Source organism: Babylonia areolata, chromosome 19, assembly GCF_041734735.1.
Source record: "Babylonia areolata isolate BAREFJ2019XMU chromosome 19, ASM4173473v1, whole genome shotgun sequence".
NCBI classification, from domain to species: Eukaryota; Metazoa; Mollusca; class Gastropoda; order Neogastropoda; family Buccinidae; genus Babylonia; species Babylonia areolata.
This window is the reverse complement of record NC_134894.1, coordinates 3574143-3597783: the sequence shown is the minus strand read 5'-3', so window position 1 is coordinate 3597783 and position 23641 is coordinate 3574143. Positions and strand designations below refer to the sequence as shown.

The 23641-nt window shown below is 43.0% G+C and overlaps 1 protein-coding gene across 1 annotated transcript; it reads left to right on the top strand.

The window, feature by feature from the left end:
• The first annotated feature begins 3707 nt into the window (after positions 1–3707).
• Positions 3708–10715, top strand: LOC143293980 (uncharacterized). Its single transcript, XM_076605374.1, has 2 exons — positions 3708–4551; positions 10657–10715. The coding sequence occupies exons 1-2, from the start codon at positions 3708–3710 to the stop codon at positions 10713–10715; spliced, it is 903 nt and encodes a 300-aa protein (XP_076461489.1).
• The last annotated feature ends 12926 nt before the right edge of the window (positions 10716–23641 follow it).

Here is a 23641-nt window from a genome sequence, read left to right as displayed (position 1 = left end):
TTATCCTTTAATTACTGTGGTTTGTATTTTGCTGTTTGTGTAAGGTGGCAGAATGGTTTTGACGCTTATCTGCCAATCAGTTACAGTGTCCGTGAGTGTTGGGGTTCGAATCCTGTTCTTGCCCTTTCTCTCAAGTTTGACTGGAAAATCTAGTCAATTGGATGAGACGATAAACCAAGATCCCGCATGCAGCACGCACTTGGTGCACTGAAAAAGAGCCCATGGCAAAATAAGAGTGACATCTGGCAGCATTATGGACGCTGAAAGAAATCAACTATGACATGTACACGAATATGATTATATGCATGCACTAAAGACTGACTAGTGCGTTGAGTTATGCTTCTGGTCAGTCATCTGCCCAACAGATATTGTGTAGGGTATAAGGATTTGTCCGAAAGCAGTGACACCTACGTGACTGAGAATCTGAAACAGTATTTTACATCAGTATAGTGTGGTTCTTTACCTTTGTTGTGAACTGATTTGTGATTTCGAGGAAGTTGTGAGTAAGGAAAAGTGTTTGTAGATGTGATGGTATTAACTGTGTTTATGTGGTCTGCTCGGTGCGTGTGTGCATTGGCTGTTTTTTCTAGGCTGCGGTTACATTAAACCCAACCAGTTTCTGACAGCCAGTTGCTGTCAGCCTGACACAGCAACACACTTCAGTCAGACACAGCCAGTTGATGTCAGCCTGACACAGCAACACACTTCAGTCACACACAGCCAGTTACTGTCAGCCTGACACAGCAACACACTTCAGTCAGACACAGCCAGTTACTGTCAGCCTGACACAGCAACACACTTCAGTCAGACACAGCAACACACTTCAGTCAGACACAGCAACACACTTCAGTCAGACACAGCAACACACTTCAGTCACACACAGCAACATACTTCAGTCAGACACAGCCAGTTGATGTCAGCCTGACACAGCAACACACTTCAGTCAGACACAGCCAGTTGATGTCAGCCTGACACAGCAACACACTTCAGTCAGACACAGCCAGTTGCTGTCAGCCTGACACAGCAACACACTTCAGTCAGACACAGCCAGTTACTGTCAGCCTGACACAGCAACACACTTCAGTCAGACACAGCCAGTTACTGTCAGCCTGACACAGCAACACACTTCAGTCAGACACAGCAACACACTTCAGTCAGACACAGCAACACACTTCAGTCAGACACAGCAACACACTTCAGTCACACACAGCAACACACTTCAGTCACACACAGCAACACACTTCAGTCACACACAGCCAGTTGATGTCAGCCTGACACAGCAACACACTTCAGTCACACACAGCCAGTTGATGTCAGCCTGACACAGCAACACACTTCAATCAGACACAGCCAGTTACTGTCAGCCTGACACAGCAACACACTTCAGTCAGACACAGCCAGTTGATGTCAGCCTGACACAGCAACACACTTCAGTCAGACACAGCCAGTTACTGTCAGCCTGACACAGCAACACACTTCAGCCTGACACAGCAACACACTTCAGTCAGACACAGCCAGTTGCTGTCAGCCTGACACAGCAACACACTTCAGTCAGACACAGCCAGTTACTGTCAGCCTGACACAGCAACACACTTCAGTCACACACAGCCAGTTGATGTCAGCCTGACACAGCAACACACTTCAGTCAGACACAGCCAGTTGATGTCAGCCTGACACAGCAACACACTTCAGTCAGACACAGCCAGTTACTGTCAGCCTGACACAGCAACACACTTCAGTCAGACACAGCAACACACTTCAGTCAGACACAGCAACACACTTCAGTCACACACAGCAACACACTTCAGTCAGACACAGCCAGTTGATGTCAGCCTGACACAGCAACACACTTCAGTCAGACACAGCCAGTTGATGTCAGCCTGACACAGCAACACACTTCAGTCAGACACAGCCAGTTACTGTCAGCCTGACACAGCAACACACTTCAGCCTGACACAGCAACACACTTCAGTCAGACACAGCCAGTTACTGTCAGCCTGACACAGCAACACACTTCAGTCAGACACAGCAACACACTTCAGTCACACACAGCAACACACTTCAGTCAGACACAGCCAGTTACTGTCAGCCTGACACAGCAACACACTTCAGTCAGACACAGCCAGTTACTGTCAGCCTGACACAGCAACACACTTCAGTCAGACACAGCCAGTTGATGTCAGCCTGACACAGCAACACACTTCAGTCAGACACAGCCAGTTGCTGTCAGCCTGACACAGCAACACACTTCAGTCAGACACAGCAACACACTTCAGTCAGACACAGCCAGTTACTGTCAGCCTGACACAGCAACACACTTCAGTCAGACACAGCAACACACTTCAGTCAGACACAGCAACACACTTCAGTCACACACAGCCAGTTGATGTCAGCCTGACACAGCAACACACTTCAGTCAGACACAGCAACACACTTCAGTCACACACAGCAACACACTTCAGTCAGACACAGCCAGTTGATGTCAGCCTGACACAGCAACACACTTCAGTCAGACACAGCCAGTTGATGTCAGCCTGACACAGCAACACACTTCAGTCAGACACAGCCAGTTACTGTCCACCTGACACAGCAACACACTTCAGTCAGACACAGCCAGTTGATGTCACCCACGATGCTGTCCAAACGGAAGAAACACACATTGTGATACATGCTACTTTTATCACTGAAGAGTTCCGTCCTTTGGAGCAGCCATCCATCTTATGTGTGTGTGTGCTACAAATTACAGAGCTGCTGGAGATGGCTGGTGGCCAGCGTGAACACTTACTGCTGGTATACATTGCGAGGCAGTGCAAAATGGTGAATTCTTGGCCAGCTGCTGTCAGTGGTTTATTATTATTATTATTATTGTTATCAGTGACTGAACAGTTGATCATATTTTGATCTGGTTGTCATGTTGCAGAGCTGCAGTGGTTCGTCCCACAAGGAGAGCTGTCCATTTCAACAATTGGTCCTGTGTGCTGACCTCAGCCTGTCCATTTCAACAACTGGTCCTGTGTGCTGACCTCAGTGTAGAGCATATGAAACATGAAGGTTGCTTCTGGACCTCGTTGTCAGCTGATGAACTGAAAGCAGCACAACACGCGACAGGAACAGTGGCAAACAATTGGCGCTTTCGGTTTTATTGATCGAGGAGGACACTGACTGTAAAAACACTGCCTGGTGCATCGGCTTACGGAGTTTTTGGTCTGTCAACAGTGTATTGAAGGTTCAGAGGCTAAGGGAAACAGAAACTGCTGTGTCCACTATCTGGCATCGGTCGTTTACCGTTCAGAATGTTGTAAATACAGTCTCTACTGACATGTTCTCCATTTATTATAGTCCACGGACAGTATTTTTGGCTCAACAGTGCTGCTTTCTTTGAGCAGCTGCTGGTTGTGCAGTGACACATAAACACTGAAAGATGGATGTGCAATAGATATTGTATTGTATTGTACCGCTCTTTTGTCACAACACATTTCTGTGTGAAATTCGGGCAGCAACACCTCTTTTTTTTCCTTTTTTTTCTGCCACTGAAAGAGAAAGAGAGAAGAGCACCTGTGGGAGTCACCATGAGGGCATCATGGAGAATGTGGGCAGTTCGTTTGGCCGTTGGTTTCCTTGTGGCTTCTGTCATCAGTTTCCTACTGAATCACCTCCAACAAAACAACACAATCATACTCAGTCACCAGGACAGCACGTCCGTCAACATGACCCATGTCCACACTTTGGTGGAGGCGGCCAGAAGGATCCAGCGGCAGCATGGCGTGGTCATGTTCTGCATGATCAACGACGCCTACTTTGACTTCGCCGCCAGCTGGGGCTGCAACACGGCGCCCTTGGGCGTGCACCGGCACGTGCTGTTCCTGACCACGGACCTGGTGACCGGGCAGCGGCTGAAGAGCCTGTGGCCCAACATGTCCGTCGTGGCCCTGGACCTTCCACAGTTCTCAGGCTTCCGCAACTACAGCAAGGCGGGGCACGTGCGCATGATGACGGAGCGCACACGCTTCATTCTGCACCTGCTGGAGGCTGGGGTGCCCATGCTGCTGTTCGAGGTGGACTGTCTGTGGCTGAAGGACCCCCTGCCTTTCCTGCTGCCGCCCTCCCACGCTGCCCAGGCCGACATTGTGGGCACCAAGGTGTCCGTCGCTGACAAATTCGTTGTGGCTGCAGGCTTCTTGCTCCTCCACCCCACTCCCACCACCATCCTCTTCTGGCGGCAGCTTACCAACGACATGGATCAGCTGGTCGCCTCTTTCCGAACTCTCGGCAACTCAAATGCCGTTGATGAAACAAAGAACGAACAGGAATACTTCACGAATCTCGCTAAGAGAAAGTTTGCAGGCATCAACATTGCCTACCTGTCCGACAAAGTGTTTCCGGACGGCAAGTGGTACAGTCTGCCCGAGAAAGAGCGGCAGGACTCCCGTCCCATCCTCATCAACAACAACTGGGTGATCGGCAAGGACAGCAAGCGGGGACGTGCCAAGAACTTCGGGCACTGGTTCTGGGATGAGGCACAGGGCAAGTGCAACGCCACTGCTGTGCAACGTTTGTTCCATTTATGAGGACAAGTGTCGCAGTTTGCTGTGCCATTCAGTATGTGTGAGAACAAGTGTTACAGTTTGTTGCATCATTGAGAACGTGTAAGAACAAGTGTCAGTTTGTTGCATCATTGAGAACGTGTAAGAACAAGTGTCAGTTTGTTGCATCATTGAGAACGTGTAAGAACAAGTGTCAGATTGTTGCATCATCGAGAACGTGTAAGAACAAGTGTCAGTTTGTTGCATCATTGAGAATGTGTGAGAACAAGTGTTGATGTTTTGTTCCAGTGAGGAGAAACATGTAAAAATAAGTGTCACTGTTTGTTCCAGTGAGAATGTTTGGAACAAGTGTCACTGTTCCAGTGAGAATGTTTGGAACAAGTGTCACTGTTTGTCACATCACTGAGAGCTTGTAAGAACAAGCATCATTGCTTTTTTCCACTGAGAGAATGTGATGATGGCAAGTGCCACAGCATCCTAATGCAATCTTTGTGAAGTGTGAACATGTAAAAAGCAAACTCATCTTATTATTACATTGGTAACAGAGAAGAACAAATTCATCATTGTAGACTTCGCTTAAATATGAGTAATCTTAACCAAGATTTGTTTGATCGTCATCTTCGACTGGATACAAATTGTTCTTGTGGATATCCTGCAGAGACAGTTGAACACTTTCTTTTACACTGCCCAAATTACAACAATATAAGAGAGAATACAATTGCTACTCTCCCTGCAAATAGTACAAACTTAAATACTTTATTACGAGGTGACCGAGTTATTAGTTCCCTTGGGAATGAACACATATTCTTGACTGTACAAGACTTTATTGGACAATCAAAAAGATTCAAGTCTTAAAAGATTCACAATGAAATACTCTCTGCAGTTATAGTGAACAGTTATTTTGACGAATGGCCCCGGTTTCACTCTGTAATCTCTCTCTCTCTCTCTCTCTCCCTCTCCCTCCCCCATTACATTACTCCTTCGGTGATGTTCACTTTCCAGTGTGTTATTATTGTTGCTACTATGTTAGTATTATCATTAATATTTTCATTGTTGTTGTTGTCAGTGGTAGTTGCGGTAATAGTAGTTTGTTTTTTTTTTGTGTTTTTGTTGTTGTTGTTCTTGTTTAGTTTAGTTTTGTCTTGCACTTCAACCTTCTTTTCATTGTCAAATAATGTGTGTATTTTCGCCATTGCGTTTGTGTATTGCTTGTTACATATGAACGAGCATGATATAAGCTTATGCTTGTTGTTGCTCAAGTCTTCTTAATTGAACGCTGTATTGCACCTTGTTTCTTGATATTAAAAATGTTTAAACCAAACTCCATCTTGTTTGAAACTGCAGGCGGTATCCCTGCTAGTGCATACTTGCATCACAAAAATGAAGAGCTTGAAAAAAAAAATTCTGTCATATCCTCAGGTAGATATATGTGGACATATGTCCACAGAGACTATGAACATGGAAAACAAGTCAATGCAGTTTTATTATGAATGATGAGTTGACGATTTTGCAAATATCTTCATTAGTAAAAAGAATGTAAGTGATTACCACTTACTAATGTTATGAGTATGATTCCCAATGAATGCCTGTGTCTTTCACCATTATAGTTAATCATAAAAATTCATCCAGAAATGCTTTAAAGCACTATCTAATTTTATATATGCAGATATGCTGTGTCTATCGATAAAATGTTGCATTAGAACAATGAAAAATCGGATATTATCATGATAAAAGAACAATACACATGCAGGAATGGATTTAGAATGGTGAAATCAGTATTCGTCAATTGACAGACATTCCTGGGAACTGACTTATTTTTTACCACTTTCAGCTGAGGTTTCCAGGAATACCAACCAGTGTTTTGGTGCATGCTTGCATAATGGAGGCTGTCAAAAGATATAAACAAAAGTCTGGGCTGGAATTCAGTGACGTTGATACTAGCGCAGATGAATTTTCCAATGTATGGAAATTAATAAAACATGAATGGGCACACATGGTGTATTTGGTTCTCACAAACAATAATACTCAACCCCCATGTTTAAACAACTTGGAATTATTATGTCCCAATGTTCCATTCACATGGAATATGATATTTCTCATGCCATTTAAATCTGATGTGGACAGTCATCTTAGATGGTTCCAGCTAAGAGTCTTGTACAGATTCATTCCCACCAAGACATTTTTATTTCTTCAGAAAATCACAGATTTCCCTTTCTGTTTATTTTGTGCCAATGAAGAGGAAAACCTTATGCATATGTTGTGAGTTGTCCAAGGTCACAGGAAATCTGGAAATGTGAGTACTGTCTCCATTTCACATTTTCAGAAATACTCATTATTTATGGTTCGGCACATCAACATTCAACGGACAATACAATGAACTTGATAATTCTATTGGCCAAATTCCCATGTTTACAAGAGTAAATTGCAAAATAGAGCTCTAAGTGTGACAATCTTTGTAAGATTATTAAAATACAGACAGACAATTGAAAAAATATTGACATGGTACATGTAAAAACAGAATGTAAGAAATTCCAAAGAAACTGGTATCCGTGTAACATGCTTATTGATTCTTGATGCAAAGATTTTGTGGAGACTGTATTTTCTTGTGTTTGTGTGGATACAATGTTGGTTTCAGTTAGTAAGTTGAGAATATCTGGTTTCACATAAAACAAAGTATGTAAATCAAATTTGAGTGATAAGAAACTCTAGGGAGAGCTGGACAGTACAAGGTCTTCAGAGAACAAGTTCCCCCTCAGTTTAGTGTTTCGGCTCTTAACTCCTTACACTCTGAGGGGGCGGGGCCGCACCCAGGTCATGACTCCTGGATGCCCTTGTATTGCCGCCTTTTCTTTTCTTTTTTTTTCCTGGTCCTCAGCAGGTTCGAACCCACTCCTCCAGGGTGGTCGCCACTTCATGACTGAGTCACCTTTTCTGGCAGACATTTTAACCACTGAGCCATTGTTGCCTAGTTTGAGTAGGGAAATTTAATCCTTATGAAGTTTACTTTCATTCCTCCTCAACCAGATCCAGCTGGAACTCTTTTTGTCGTGAGAGCCCATGTCCTCTCTCTGCCAGAAATCGACAGCTGTTTCATGAGGCTGTAGGCAGATGGTGTTTCTTCCCCTCTGGTTGGTCAACTGTGCATTCCCAATCTTCGGCACCATCAAGCAGCCCACGTTTCGATGCTTTGGAAACTTTGGATGCTGTTCCTGGCCAGACTTTATTGCCTTCTGCAGAGCAGAACTCTACTAGAACTTCTGGTGGGGTTGGACAGTGCTCACCATGTATGCAGTTTCTTTTAGCACTTGGTTTTTCCTCCATGTGTACCGTCCTTGGCTCAAAGCCGCTTTGCATGAGCTGAGGACATGTTCCACTGTTTGTTTGCCATGGCAGAGTGGGCACGCACGGTCATCTGCTTTCCCCCATTTCACTAAGTTTGTACTGGAGGGAAGGAGGTCGTACACAGATGTTAGGATGAAGCTGATCCTCAGAGGGGCCATGTTCCACATGTCGCTCCAGCTGAGGCTCCTTTGGAGTGCATTTTCCCATGTTGTCCACTGCCCCTGCTGGCCTTGCTGGACTGCCTTCTGGACTCTTTTGTCATCCTCTTCCTTCTTGATCTCCTGTATGATCATGTCTCTTTTTGCTTTCCCCTTTGCCTTGGACCACCTCTTCAGCTTGGGTATCTTTTGTATGTGTGGATATAATGTTGATTTCAGTTAGTAAACTGAGAATATCTTGTTTCACATAAAGTATGTCAGTAAAATTTGAGTGTTGTTAAGTCATATACTGCATAACGATAAATCAAAAGGCTGGGGATGCCTTTTTCCAGTGGATATTTGCTTTTCATGCTTTGCTAGATGATAACTATATAGTTGTGAGTCATTTTTAAGAGAGAGAGAGAGAGAGAGAGAAGACTGTGTGGGATGTGGGTGGGTCATGGTTAAGAGTGTAAGGGGTTTGGGGGAATTATAGAAAAGGAAAACCCTTGCAATAACTCACATTCTTGTTCAGCTAAACTATGAGTTAGTCTTGCAGGTTATGATAATATTGCATACCTACATTCTGATTATATGAAGGCAAATCCTGCATTGGTGATTTTTTTATTTTTATGTGCACCACAGTCATTATTTTATGTTATTATCAATGGTGATAGTCATTGAATGTCAAATGTTACTGATTATGTGCTGAATGTGAACTGTGTCAAACTATGTTGAACTGTGTTGTATTGATTGAAAAAACTAGCATCGTCATTGCAAGGGGGAAAAAACCAAAAAACCCAACCTTTTCATCCGACACTAAAAGAGCACCAAAATCAAAATGAGTTTGTTACCACCCTCATCAAAACTGTTGGTTTGTTGGATGAAATTTGATATTGGTGTTTGATAACTGTAAAATTTCGTAACTTTTTTTTCAGTGATTATGAGTTTTTTAATTAATTTATTTTTGTAAGTTTCTTTTTTTGTGAGATGTACAATGTTTAGAGTACAACAGAAAGCCACATGCATTCCAAGCGACAGCAGCCATGCCTGTGCACATAACTGTCAACTTTTGCCTTCGCCAGGTTTCTTTGTTTCAAAATTCAAAACATTCACATTTAAGTGCAGTTGCATTCCAAAATCAAATGACCTCTAAAACAAGTGTAACTAATGGTGTAACTCCACAAAATGTGTGGTAATGTAAATGTGTACGTTATAAGATACATTATTTTCTTTAGAATCAAAATACCATATAACCCTGAAGCTGATTGTAGGCAATGTCTATGTTTATTTGTATTTATTTCTTTTGTGCTTATCCTCTTGACTGTGATTATTGCATGTGTGTCGCTGTGATTAATTAACATGTATATACCCCAAATTTAACATTCAGTTATTTGATGTCTTTTGTGTAAACATTGGATATTATAAAGCATTCAGTATTCTTAACGAACATACCTGTAGACACACTATATTACTCTTTGTCACGACATATCTCCGTGTGGAATTCGGGCTGCTCTGCCAAGGGAGAGCGTGTCGGAACAGCCGTGCAGTGTCACCCATATATTTGTTTCTGTCTGCATGTGTGTTTGCTTTCCTATCAAAGTGGATTTTTCTAAAGCAGAGTTTTGCCAGGGACAACCTTTTGTTGCTATGGGTTCTTTCATGTATGCGCTAAGTGCATGCTTCACACGTTCTGTACACACTGGTGCCTCAACTGCTTAAGTCGGCCAAGTTGTATCGAGTTTCAAGGTTCAAGGTTGCCCCATGCACCAACAAAACTATCCGTGACATGTACCAACCACTATGTAACTGTCTGTTAACAAAAACGTTTTGGTTTAAGGGGGGGGGGGGGGGGGGGGGGTATGTGAGAGAGAGAGCTGCCACTGTCGCTGTCACAACAGCTAAAGCTTACCAAAATTTAGTACTACATCCGTCCCAAATCATATCACAATGGCTGTAGTCATGTTCCCCCCACCCCCCCTTCCCTCCAAGTCATTACAAAAACACAAGGAAGGAGGTGGCAGGATGGTAAGGACGCTTATCTACCAATATAGTGTCCTCGAGGATCTGGGTTCAAATCCCGCTCTTTCTGTAAGTTTGACTGGAAAATCATACTGAGCGCCCAATCAATCGGAAGGAACGACAAACCGAGGTCCCGTGTGCAGCACGCACTTGGCGCACTGAAAACGAACCTGGCATGGCAACGAGAGAGTTGTCCTCGGGTAAAGTTATGTTGAAGACATCCACTGTTATAGGTACACAAATATACAGACCCTACCTATATGCACTCATGGCCTGACTAAGCGCGTTAGGTTATGCTGCTGGTCAGGCAACTGTGTGGCAGATATGGATTTGTTCGAACGCAGTGACGCCTCAAACTGAAACAGAAACTGAAACTGCAGTACATATCTGGCAGGCTTTGCCAGCCTCTCTCGTTAACTATGTTCTGCCCCCATGGGCTGAGCAATGCGTTTTTCTTGTTTTTGTTTGTTTGTTGTTTATGTGTTTAAAAACATTTGTTTATTTGTTTTGTTTTTACAGCAGATACAGATTCTAGATAGAATGCAATAAATGGGCCAAACTAGTATTGAATCATCCTCCATCAGTTGTTCTTTGACCCATGTTTCCAACAGTTTCCCAGTCGGTCTTCGAAGTTGGGGACGTCGGCCCGGTGATGACCACTGTCTCCTGAATGTTTACCTGGAAACGTTCGCCAACTGCTCACACTACAGCTGCCGTCATTGAATCGTTTCTTTGGAATGTTAATATATCAATTAAAAATGGAATGCATAATTATGATGGTGAGTCTTGTTAATATATCAATTAAAAATGGAATGCATAATTATGATGGTGAGTCTTACGGTTTTGGATTACAGTATGGTGTATGTATGATGGCTGTGAATTTTGTGAATGTTAGAGAACACTATAAGCTTAAGAGGAAGGGAGCACGAGGCCTAAAAGAAGCCGAACAACAAGAAGAGAACAACAGTAGCAAGGCCGCCACCACCACCACTGAACACAGAACAAGAAGAGAACAACAGTAGCAAGGCCGCCACCACCACCACTGAGCACAGAACAACAAGAAGAGAACAACAGCAGCAAGGCCGCCACCACCACCACTTGAACACAGAACAGAAGAGGAGTGAACAACAGCAAGCAAGGCCGGCACCACCACCACTGAGCACAGAAACAAGGAAGAGAACAACAGCAGCAAGGCCGCACCACCACCACTGAGCACAGAACAACAAGAAGAGAACAACAGCAGCAAGGCCGCCACCACCACCACTGAGCACAGAACAACAAGAAGAGAACAACAGTAGCAAGGCCGCCACCACCACCACTGAGCACAGAACAACAAGAAGAGAACAACAGTAGCAAGGCCGCCACCACCACCACTGAGCACAGAACAACAAGAAGAGAACAACAGTAGCAAGCCGCCACCACCACCACTGAGCACAGAACAACAACAGTGATAATAATGATATTTATTATCATTGAAAATAACAACAATACTACTACTGGTGTTGCCGCTAACCAGTACGGCTCCTACAACTAATTTTGATAAATGGCACACGGTCGCACGCTCACTGACGCGCACACATTCACACATTCTCAGTACGCACTCACGCACTCTACACACAGTACACGAGCACCGCCGGCACACGCCGACATTCATAATAAACACACACACGAACATTCCATAGCCCTACACACATCGCATGCACTCTTCCACACAATGTGATGGCAGCAAACTCAGAGAACTGCAATGAAGATACATCAATTTGCGCGGACTGCATTGTACTGTATTGATCTTCCCAAGATAGCCTCCCTTCCCTGCCTCTTCCTTGTTTTCAGTTTCTCCAGTTTAAAGAGTTATGCATGCATGTGAATGGTGTGAAAGCGCTTTGATTTGTCTATGCACAAGGTTCAACGTTGTATAAATACTATTGTCAAATTTTCATCATTATCTTTATTCGCAACATATTTCTCTGTGAGGCATGGGCTGAGTTGGCCTAATAATAACAACTTGTGATGATAATAATAATAATAATAATAATAATAATAACTATTCTATGGCGCGATATCCAGTACTAATGCTGCTCAAAGCGCCTTCCATCATCCAGATAAGTATAAACAAAACGTACAAACATTACAACAACTCTCTGTCAATCCATTGTCTTCACATCTGCCGAGAATCAATTAAAATGCATAATCCATCCAACAAACAAAAAATAATCATATATTAAGTAAACAATGTTCAGACTGAAACTTGTGAAATACATTCAATAAAACACGCATTTTAATCAACTCTTTGTCAGGCCCAGCTTGATGCGTTCATATCTGAGAATCAACTAGAGAATGCAAAATCCATCAAACAAACACTGAACAACAAATATATATATATATATATATATATATATATATATATATATATATATATATATATATATATATATATATATATCAAGTAAACAATGTTCAGATCAAAATGAAATACATTCACTGAATAAAACGCACATTTCATGAACACACACACACACACACACTGGCACACACTCAGACACATTAAATATCAGCTGCACTAAAACTGTATAAAAGCATTAAAATATTTCTAGCATGATACTCCATTTCGCGAAGAGACTTTAGACTATCTATTGTACAGAAACGTTTGCGGAAAAAGTATGTTTTCAGTTCTGATGTAAAGGTCTGAATAGGAGCTTTTCTGAGGAACGATGGTAAATGATTCCAAACTTGGGGTACTTCGATCAGCTCTAAAAGACCTAATCCCTGCATATTTTGAATTAGTTGTTACGACTTAAAGTATTCGTTTTTTCAGAACTGGGTCTTATTAACGTTCTGCATGGTTCGTGTGTTTCCAGGACAGTGGGCAGGCAGATAGGCTACTGATGGGGGAAGAGATTTATCAAAATGTCGGAAGGCAAGTGTCGCAAGTTCAAAGTGAATGCGGGACTCCACAGGAAGCCAGTTAACTCAGTGATGAAAAAAGAGGTGTGACCTGATCAGATTTCTTTTTTCGCGAAGACAATCCGTCCAGCATTGTTCTGTATTTTCTGTAGTCTGAATAGAGAGGAAGATGGTAACTTGAACCCGTGCTATACTGTAGAAACGCAGTAGCCTAGTCTGGACAGGACAAAAGAGGAAGCCAACTGAGCCATGTTTTTCATGTGCCTTCATGCAGTCTTTGAACCTCTTGCGTGGCCTGCCTTGCTTCGAATTAATTTCTATTGTGCAAAGGACCTTTTGACTCAAATTCACAACTGTCGCGGCAGCAACACAAAAATCCACCACCTCCTCCTAGTCTGTCAGGAGAAACGGTCTACCCTTTCACCCCCCCCGCCCCCCCCCCACCAATAAATTTTTTCATATGTATTTTTTTGTGCTTTAGAGTATATAGATCACGAAAAATCATGTTAACATAAAAAAATCTTGGGACTCACTGTCCCTTCTGGCTTAATTTTGAAGGGTACCCATCTCAGGTGCCGTGGCTGCTTTTTGTCGCCCCAAAACATTCCATGAATTTGGTGATCACCTGTGTCTTTGTTATTTAAGCTACGAGAATTTCCTTTATGTTTTTGTTGACAGTAATGCCTTCTGCACGATATGCAATAATCAGAACGACAATATATGCAATAAGGTGACCGCAGTGAAGCTACGTGTGTACCCACCGTCTGTCACACGTTGCGAACTGTGAATTTGCCAAAGTGTTTGCACTAAACCGTCTCTCTCGAAAACTGTGCAACTTATTAGAAACAAAGTACACCACAGTTTCAAAGAACAGTCTCTTGTGATTCTTTTGAGCTATGCCACTTCACCATGGGCCTATTTTGTTGTCCTCTGTCGCCGGGTTATCTCCCCTACCCCCTATTTGGCTACGACGCAAATTTAAATCTTTACAAATTCAAATTGGTCTTTTTATTGAAAAAAAAAGTTTATGTGCATTTTCCAAGTGTGAGCACGTGTGTGTGTGTGTGCTATCGGGAAAGCTTTGGAAGAAGCCTCAAACGTGCTCAGCACACAGATCACAGTAAATCCGACAATGCCATCTGTATTCCACTCTGAGTTTGACAACTTTGACCAACTGCTGAGTGTAGTCCACGGCCTGAGTTCTGTTCACACAGCACACGGCATCATGCTGCAAGAAGTTGAAGGGACTGACCATGGTGGAACGTACCGCGTGATGCCATCCATTCCAAGAACCGGTGAGCAATCTCTGCATTTGACACAAGAGGATTTGCCAGAGTGCTTCGTAACCCAGCGGAAATGCCCACCTTTTGCAATTAGGCACTGGACAGTTGATGGAGGTGAAGATGCTCTCAAGAAAGTTCAAGTTCAAACCTCCAATGGATTCTTCTCCGGAAATACAGCAGCATGTCAGATCAGGAAATACCAGTTTGGCCTGGCTTCATTTCACAGTGTGGGCAGAACCCAGCAAAGAAGACGACATTGGACCACTACCCTGTGATCCATCACAGTACAAGACAGTCCAGGAGTGCTTGAGACTTGCAGAGGAGGCCACAAGAGAGGTTGGACAAGAGTACATTATCACTACGTTTGATCTTGGGGTTTGTATGAAAGTCTACCCGATCGTCTGGAACCAACCTGACCAGTACAAGAAGCATATCATTCTGATCGGTACATTCTACCTTGCATGTGCGTACCTCAAGATACTTGGGAAAAAGCTGGATGGTTCTGGGTTCGGAGAAGCCTTCTGGAGGCAGGCCTGATCTCTTCTGGTTCTCTGCAAGGGGTGCCGTCTGGCAAACATTATGAACGAGCATTGTTCTACCATAAGACAATGCTTGAGAGTCTAGAACGCTTGGTGCTGGAAAGATATCTTGAAATCAGAGATGAAGACACGTCATTTCCGACACTGTCAGAAGACAGCACGATCAAACTCCAGACAGCCTCTTGTTTCTTCTCAAAAGAGACATTGACTGAGCTTCAGCAAGATGAAGCTATCGCCAGTTTCAGAGTACAAACAGTTCAGAGAGTCAGAGAAGGAGCCTTTGGACCAACTGCACAATTTTGGTTGTCATACATCGATCATGTATGGCTTGTCCTTGCGCTCCATGAGGCTGTCAAAATCAACGACTTCCTGCTCTACGCACAAACGATGTCCCAAATGCCAGACCTCTTCTTCAGTTTCGATGGACAAAACTATGCACGCTACCTGACCTTCTTCTCAGTCTTCTTGGCAAACACTGACTTGTCACATCCTGGAGCCAAGGAGATGCTGCAGAGAGGTGCTTTCAGCGTGGCAAGGTCCTTCATTCCTGGCAATCGCTGTGCAGTGGACAAAACCATGGAAGAAACGTTCATGAAGCACGCCAAAAGCCGAGGAGGAGCTGGCGGAGGTGGCGCTGGTCTCACAGGACTGCTGTCCAACCAGGAGGCCTACCACAGATGGGTCAGGACAACCCATGAGAGGTCAAAGTATCTTCATGCAACTCTCAACATGGTTGGCATGGCACAAGGTGATGAGGTTGGCAGTAGACATCGTGACTTGCGTCCTTCTGAGATACTGAAGAGCGAAAGCAACGTCATGAAGACTCAGGATGCAATCAAAAGTTTCATCAACCCTTTCTGTGAGGAAGCCTCGGTCAAACTCATCGTCCTGTCATCTGGAGCATCTGTCCCAGCCAGCATTCAGCATGATGTGTTGAGGGCAGAAAAAACTGGTAAAGCCACGAAGGAGGCGTTCATCATGCAGAGACTGATGGCAAATGACCATTTCTTTGAACCAGTCAAGCGGCTGAACCTCAGAACGATGGCATCAATGAAGAAAACCGTCCACATGAAGTCTACCAAGAAGGTTGTGGAATACAAACAACAAGGGAACATTGCCTTTCAACTCCTTCTGAAGGCACAGGAAGCAGGAGCTCAACTCGATCTGAAACAGTTGATGACATACCATCTTAGTTCTGTACCTTACAGTATTGCTACTGCTGACAATTTCCTTGCCAAGACCGACAAAGCAAAAGGGTTCAACTACCTCACCAAAGATATGGAAGATGCTGCTCTACCTCCCGATGATGTGATGCTGGTTGTGATCGATGGCAATGCAGTGTTTCATTGCTTGCAACAGCTTCCTTCCAATTTCATGGAGATCAGCCAGAAGATAGTTGATATGCTGCCAAAGGGAACGGACATGGTGTTCAGTACAGACATGTGCAAAACGGACTCAATCAAAGCGATGGAAAGGAAAAGGAGAGGCACTGGTGATAAGATCATCGTGAAAGGAGAAAGCACCAAGTGTCCTGCAGACTGGAAGACGTTTCTGTCAAATGACGAAAATAAGAAGCAGCTCACCTCCGAAAACGGAGTATGGCTGCCTACATGGCGGGGTAAAAACGGTCATACACGTAAAAGCCCACTCGTTTGCATACGAGTGAACGTGGGAGTTGCAGCCCACGAACGCAGAAGAAGAAGAAGAAGAAGAAGAAGAAGAAGAAGAAGCTCACCCAAGTATTACTCGACGTTTGGAGCAAAGATAATAATGCGCCAAAATTCAAGGACAGAAAAGTCATGCTGATATGTGAGGGAGAAGCCTTCCTGCTGCAATCGGCAGATGAGCTGAAGACAACAAGGACGCCAATCGCAACGCTCAAATCCACACAAGAAGAGACGGATTCCAGAGTTGCCCTCTACTGTGCGTACGCTGAACGGAATGGCTACAGGTTCGTCCCCGTCAAGAGTTCCGACTTGAACATTTTCTTCATTCTCCTGCACTTCGCTCTGCAGCTGAAGGACGTGGTGATTCTGTTCGACACAGGAATGGGGAGCAAACAGCGGCTCATCAACGTCACTGACAACGCAAAAAGCATACGGGCAACAGCACTGCACTGCCTTCCTGGCTCTTCATGCTTATACTGGCTGCAACAGAACAAGTGCGTTCAAGGGCATTGGGAAAATTAAACCCATCAAAGTTCTTCAGCAGAGTCCAAGATTTGTGGAAACAATTGTCCGCCTTGGAGATACATGGGTCATCGCTGAAGAAGTCAAAGCCGATCTTGAGACCTTCACCTGTGTCATGTACGGCAGACATCGTTTCACCAGTGTCAATGACCTCCGACACTAGCTACTCAAGGAGAGATGTGGAGATGAGCCATTGAACGCAAACAACATTGACATGGCAAGAATGCCTCCGTGCAAACAAACTCTTCAAGAGCACATCAAACGGAGCAACTAGCAAGTTGCCATTTGGAAGAGGGCTCTCGAACCCACGTCTGATGTTCCAGCAGCAAGCAATGGACATGGATGGATCGACATTGATGGCACCTTGGAACCAATGTTGTCCGCAGAAGACGTCATCCTGCAAGCAGATATGGTTGACTTCCTTGTGGACTTTCCAGACTCTGACGACGACGAAGAAGAAGCTGTCATATTCTACGTATCAGGAGAGTCGCTTTCTACTTGTGCCGAGGGAAGCGACTCAGAATAATGAGATAGGGGGTAGGGGAGATAAACCGGCGACAGAGGACAGCAGAATAAGCCCATGGTGATGTGGCATAAGAATCACAAGAAACTGTTCTTTGAAACTGTGGTGTACTTTGTTTCTAATAAGTTGCACAGTTTTCGAGAGAGATGGTTTATTGCAAATACTTTGGCAAATTCACAGTTCGCAACGTGTGACAGACGGTGGGTACACACGTAGCATATCGTGCAGAAGGCATCACTGTCAACAAAAACGTAAAGGAAATTCTCGTAGCTCAAATAACAAAGACACAAGTGATCACCAAACTCATGGAATGTTTTGGACCGACGAAAAGCAGCCGCGGCACCTGAAATAGGTACCCTTCAAAATTAAACCAGAACGGACAGTGAGACCCAAGATTGTTTATGTTAACATTATCTATACACTCTGAAGCACCAAAAAATACATGTGACAAATTTATTTGGGGGGGGGGGGGGGGGGGGGGTGAAAGGTGGACCATTTCTCCTCACCGAGCATCCCGCCCGACGATTTACCCGGCACTGCGGCGGCAAGGATCGGCTGGCCCAACATTCTTAGATCCAAGATTCTTTCGTCAATCCCCCCCCCCCCCCCACCCCTTCCCCCCCTCCCCCATTTCACAGATGTCCTTTCCCCACTGTAGGAATTCTGCCGCAAAAACTAACAGGTCTGCAATACGGGTTTTCTGTCAAAGCATTGTGTAAACAAAGTGAGTCTATGTTTTAACCCGGTGTTCGATTGTCTGTGTGTGTGTGTGGGTGTGTCTGTGTGTCCGTGGTAAACTTTAACATTGCCATTTTCTCTGCAAATACTTTGTCAGTTGACACCAAATTAGGCATAAAAATAGGAAAAATCCAAAAATCCAGTTCTTTCCAGTCATCTTGTTTAAAACAATATTGCACCTCTGGGATGGGCACAAAAAAATAAAGAATGAAGCCTAATTATATGCAAACTGCATTTACTGTTATATTTATATTTTTTGTATTCTCTAAACTTGGCACTTTGATCTGATATTCTGACCCAACAACTAGAGCAGTCATTATTATCATTTTTTTTCAAACAGGAACTTCTTTTGCTAAGCATGGAAGTTTTATTTATTTTGCAAACGTTTTGGTGCAGATAGTAAAAAAGGGAAATTAATCTGTACTTAATGCTGGGGACTTAATTTGCTTTAAACTGATCTTTCTCATCTTAAACATTAAATTTTGAAATTATACTCAGTACATAAAAAAAACCTGTGTGTTTTACTCTCAGTGTACAGGGCTTTCACTATGTTCATTCGCCCAAGTGGTCTTTTTCGGAAAATACTAAAATCAATACGACGAGTGGACTTTATTGATCTGTTGGCTGAGCCCTGAAGTTCATGGGCAAAAATTAATGATTGGGTACACATATTTATACACATTCAAAGCGCGTGCTCATATTCAGTCTTGCGAACGCGAACGACGCCATTTTGTTTCAAGTTGTTGACCTGCCCGTTCAATCCTATATTCAATTGACATTACACGATAACATGTGATGGAAAGTTGGAGAAGGAGACCGTTAAATATTTATTCAGAGAAAGATTTGTGAACGCCTCATCACTTACTGGATTATGCCCGAAACTGCCATAAAATTATCCACAGAATCAGTCGGAATTCACAGTTGTCGCCAAGCATAGCTGAGGCTATCTCTGAAGTCCCTTGTCGAAGAATACAAGGTAGGGAAGGCAAGACTTCTCAGCATGTTCGAAGACTCAGGTGACAGTATTGTGATATACAACCATCCCAAGCTGAAGACTGGCAGAAAATGGAAAGTCAGGGAGGCAGCCAGTGCAGCAAAAGAAAGCATTAAGACAAGGAAATAATAGGACACACCCAAACCAACAGACAAGGCCTGGGATCAACAAACATGGAATGGTGGTCCAAGGCAAGGGGGAAAGCAAAAAGAGACATGATCATACAGGAGATCAAGAAGGAAGAGGATGATAAAAGAGTCCAGAAGGCAGTCCAGCAAGGCCAGCAGGGGCAGTGGACAACATGGGAAAATGCACTCCAAAGGAGCCTCAGCTGGCGCGACATGTGGAACATGGCCCCTCTGAGGATCAGCTTCATCCTAAGATCTGTGTACGACCTCCTTCCCTCCAATACAAACTTGGTGAAATGGGGGAAAGCAGATGACCCTGCGTGCCCACTCTGCCATGGCAAACAAACAGTGGAACATGTCCTCAGCTCATGCAGAGTGGCGTTGAGCCAAGGACGGTACACATGGAAGCACAACCAAGTGCTAAAAGAAATCTTCAATGGTAGAAGCAGCAGAAAAGAGTCCCAGCTGGATCTGGTCGAGGAGGAATGAACTTTCCCTATTCAAACTAGGCGTACGATGGCTCAGTGGTTAAAACTTAAGATAAGATAAGATAAGAATAACTTTATTATCTCCAACTGGAGAAATTTGGTCAGGTGCATTATCACAACATAGACAAGTAAACAACATGGCGACCATAACTGTAAAAGCCAACAACAGCCCCTACAAATATTACGAAGATACAAATGTAAAAAAAGATCACATACATCATTTCATACATACATCCACACACTGCAGGTAATAACTAGTATTCTTAATGTAAAAACAGAAAGAATTAAGAAACATTATTTGAATATAATTATAAACATAGCCTACTATACTGCACATTGATTATAATAGATAAGATAAGAATAAAGATGAATTGTGGAAAACCACAACCAGATAATCAGCACACACCCGCACCGCACCCCGCACCCCCCACCCACCCCCCCCCCACCCCCACCCCCCACCCCCCCACACACACACCCCACACACGTGGATAACTTGATTAAACAAGAGTAATAAACATATGTCCTGAAATAAAAGCATTTCACATATTCGCTTTTAAAAAAACATTGCAATTAATTATTACATCGTAATTATTAAACAGAAATATATTTAGAATATGGACGTTAGCATTAGGCATATTCATTGTACATTCATCCTGCATATTGCACATTATTCTTCCTACATATTGCACGTTCATTATAACCAATTGTCACGTTTTAAGCTCAGTAAACACACACACACACACACACACACACACACACACACACACACACACACACACACCACAACTAGAACAAGGTACAGCCTATCATGCACGGACTTTCACACGTCTCACATGAGAGTGCGTGCGCGCGCACACACACACACACACACACACACACACACACACACACACACACACACACACTTCTGTCAGAAAAGGTGACTCAGTCCTGAAGTGGCGACCACCATGGAGGCGCGGGTTCGAACCTGCTGAGGACCAGGAAAAAAGAGAAAAGGCGGCAATACAATGGCATCCAGGAGTCATGACCTGGGTGCGGCCCGGCCCCCTTAGAGTGTAAGGAGTTAAGGGCCGAAACACTTGACTGAGGGGGGCTTCTTCTCTGAAGACCTTGTATTGTCCAGCTCTCCCTAGAGTGTCTTATCACTTCTTGTTGTCGTCATTTCTATCATTGTCATTATCATCATTCTTCGTAGTCGTCGCAGCAGTAGTAGTAATATCATTATTGTTATCATCATTATTGTTACTGGTCCTGGTTGATTGATTAGCTGATTCTTTGACTGATCGATCGATTGATTGATTGATTGATTGATTGACTGACTGATTAGCTGGTTCATTCATTTGAAAAAAAATAGAGAGAGAGATATTTTCTTTTCTGGGGGGAAGCTTCAAGCAAACCTTGTGAATGGATCCTGTTTTTAATTTGGGCTTTGGTGAATAGCATTTTACAAAATGCACATGAGAGTCTCTTAGAATGCAATAAAATACATGAACGTTCTGTTTATCAACACACACACACACACACACACACACACACACACACACACACACACACACACACACACACACACATACCACATACACGTGCGTGTTGATGACAATCATGATGATACAGATAATAATGCTAACAACAATAATGTAATCTTCCTACCACTACTACCGCTACTACTGCTGCTGCTGCTGCTGCAATTACTTCTACTATTACCGCTACTTCATTCTACTGCAACTAGTAGCTGTAGTAGTAGTAGTAACAACAACAGCAAAACTATTTTTCTATCAATCTATCTATCTATCTATTTATCTGTCTGTCTGTCTGTCTGTCTGTCTGTCTATCTATCTATGTTTCACCGTCTGTCTGTCTGTCTAGATATATATATATATATGACTACTCATTGGCCAAATTACTGGAACAACATCATATGGAAGGGATGCGAGTGCATATAAACGTCTCTTCCACCATTAACTCATGACTGTTGTATCTGTTTGTGTGGGTAGGGCATAGAGGACGACTTGAGCCCTACAGAGAATAGCAACTAAACGCAGTTTGAAGTCTCTTTCACGGACAAATCCAGCTGTGTTCCCCATATGACTGCACTTTCAATCCCTGTGGTGTGACCATGTGATCATTTCATAACGCTCGTTCGCACCTGGCGAAATGTATTATTCGAAACAGTCTTTTTTTTTTTTTTTTTGTATCACCTATCTGTTTACGACATGAATAGTTAGCTTTCGCTACACGTTTCTTTTTACTTTGTCTTTTTCGTTGTAAGCCCACGATTTCTCGCAATCCCACAATTTCTCTCACTTCGTTTCAAGTCTTATTATATCATATCATATTATATCATATTACATATATTATATCATATATTATACTGTATTATATTATGTTATGTTATATTACATTATACTATATTATATATGTATATATATATATATATATATATATATATATATCACATTATATTATATTGATTTTGATGTTGAATTTGAGGTCGATGCATTGCAGTGATCCATCTTATGTGAAATACAATAAATAGATCTGTGCTAGTGTTGATGTCTCTCGCAATGAGAGAAAACGTGGGAGGAGAACGACCACACTTTATCGCATTCCCACGATTTCTCTCAAAGTGTGAGAAATAGTGGGCTTACTCCCCCGTTATACTGGTAACAAAATAGAACTGGCCACATTGGATTTCTCTTCGACTCAGTTATATCCTGTTAGCTCAGACACAACTGTCATAAAAAGAAAATGGATTATTAACAGTTTTCTTCAGCATAAGGCGTAATCACATCCATTAACTATAATCAGATTACCTGTATTTGAACAGTCATTTGGACAGAGTTTGATAACACCAGTGTCACAATATGCACTAGAATGAAATCAGCCATCTTGGTCTATATTTTAGTTAATAAACTATTCAGTTTTGTTATAGTCGTTCGTTCACATTGAAAATCGAAGGACAAACAATTCTCACTATGTGATCGCATTTTCCAGAACCTCTTTGTTTATTTAGGAATACGCTTAACTCTTTGCTATTGCTCGCAAAAGCTTTTAGAGATTTCCCTCTACTTACCGTAACAAAAGCTTTTAGAGATTTCCCTCTACTTACCGTAACAAAAGCTTTTAGAGATTTCCCTCTACTTACCGTAACAATAGCCAGACAGCGTTTGTCGTCATTACATGCTATTTATTGTTTGTTTGTTTGCTATTGTTGTTGTTGTTGTTTCAACCATTCGTTCTCAAAAATTACCAGAAGAGTATTGCAAATTTAGTTCCTAAAAATGAGGATACGTACAAATCATCAACGCATCATCTAAATGCATTCGAGAAATCGTTTACATAACTTTTGTTTATACCGTTGTCTTGGCACTTGAACTAAGCTAGCAATCTCGGCTTCCTTTAATTCAGTTATGTTATACTCGCTACTTCACAATGAGAGTTTAAACGCGAACGACAGTCACTGTAAGTTTTCGTTCAGCAGTAAATATACATTGGCCTTTTGGCATTCTCTATCACCTTGGCTTGCTCTAATTTCCATTGTTCGTTACTCGTTGCCAATAATGATCGGAAAGCGAGCAGGGTTTATTTACAATGTTTTTGTCAATACTACATGCATCTATGGTACGCAAATAACACGCGCGCGGTCGATGGGTGAGGGAACGTTGAGAACGAGAGCAGTTGAGAATAATGCCCGCATAAGTTGTTCTTAACTGTCAACCATACAGTAAACAATATCATGCATATGCTTATCTGATGTGCGTATTGATTGATTGGTGTGTCAGGTCAGGGGCATTAGCCCTTGCTACTGGT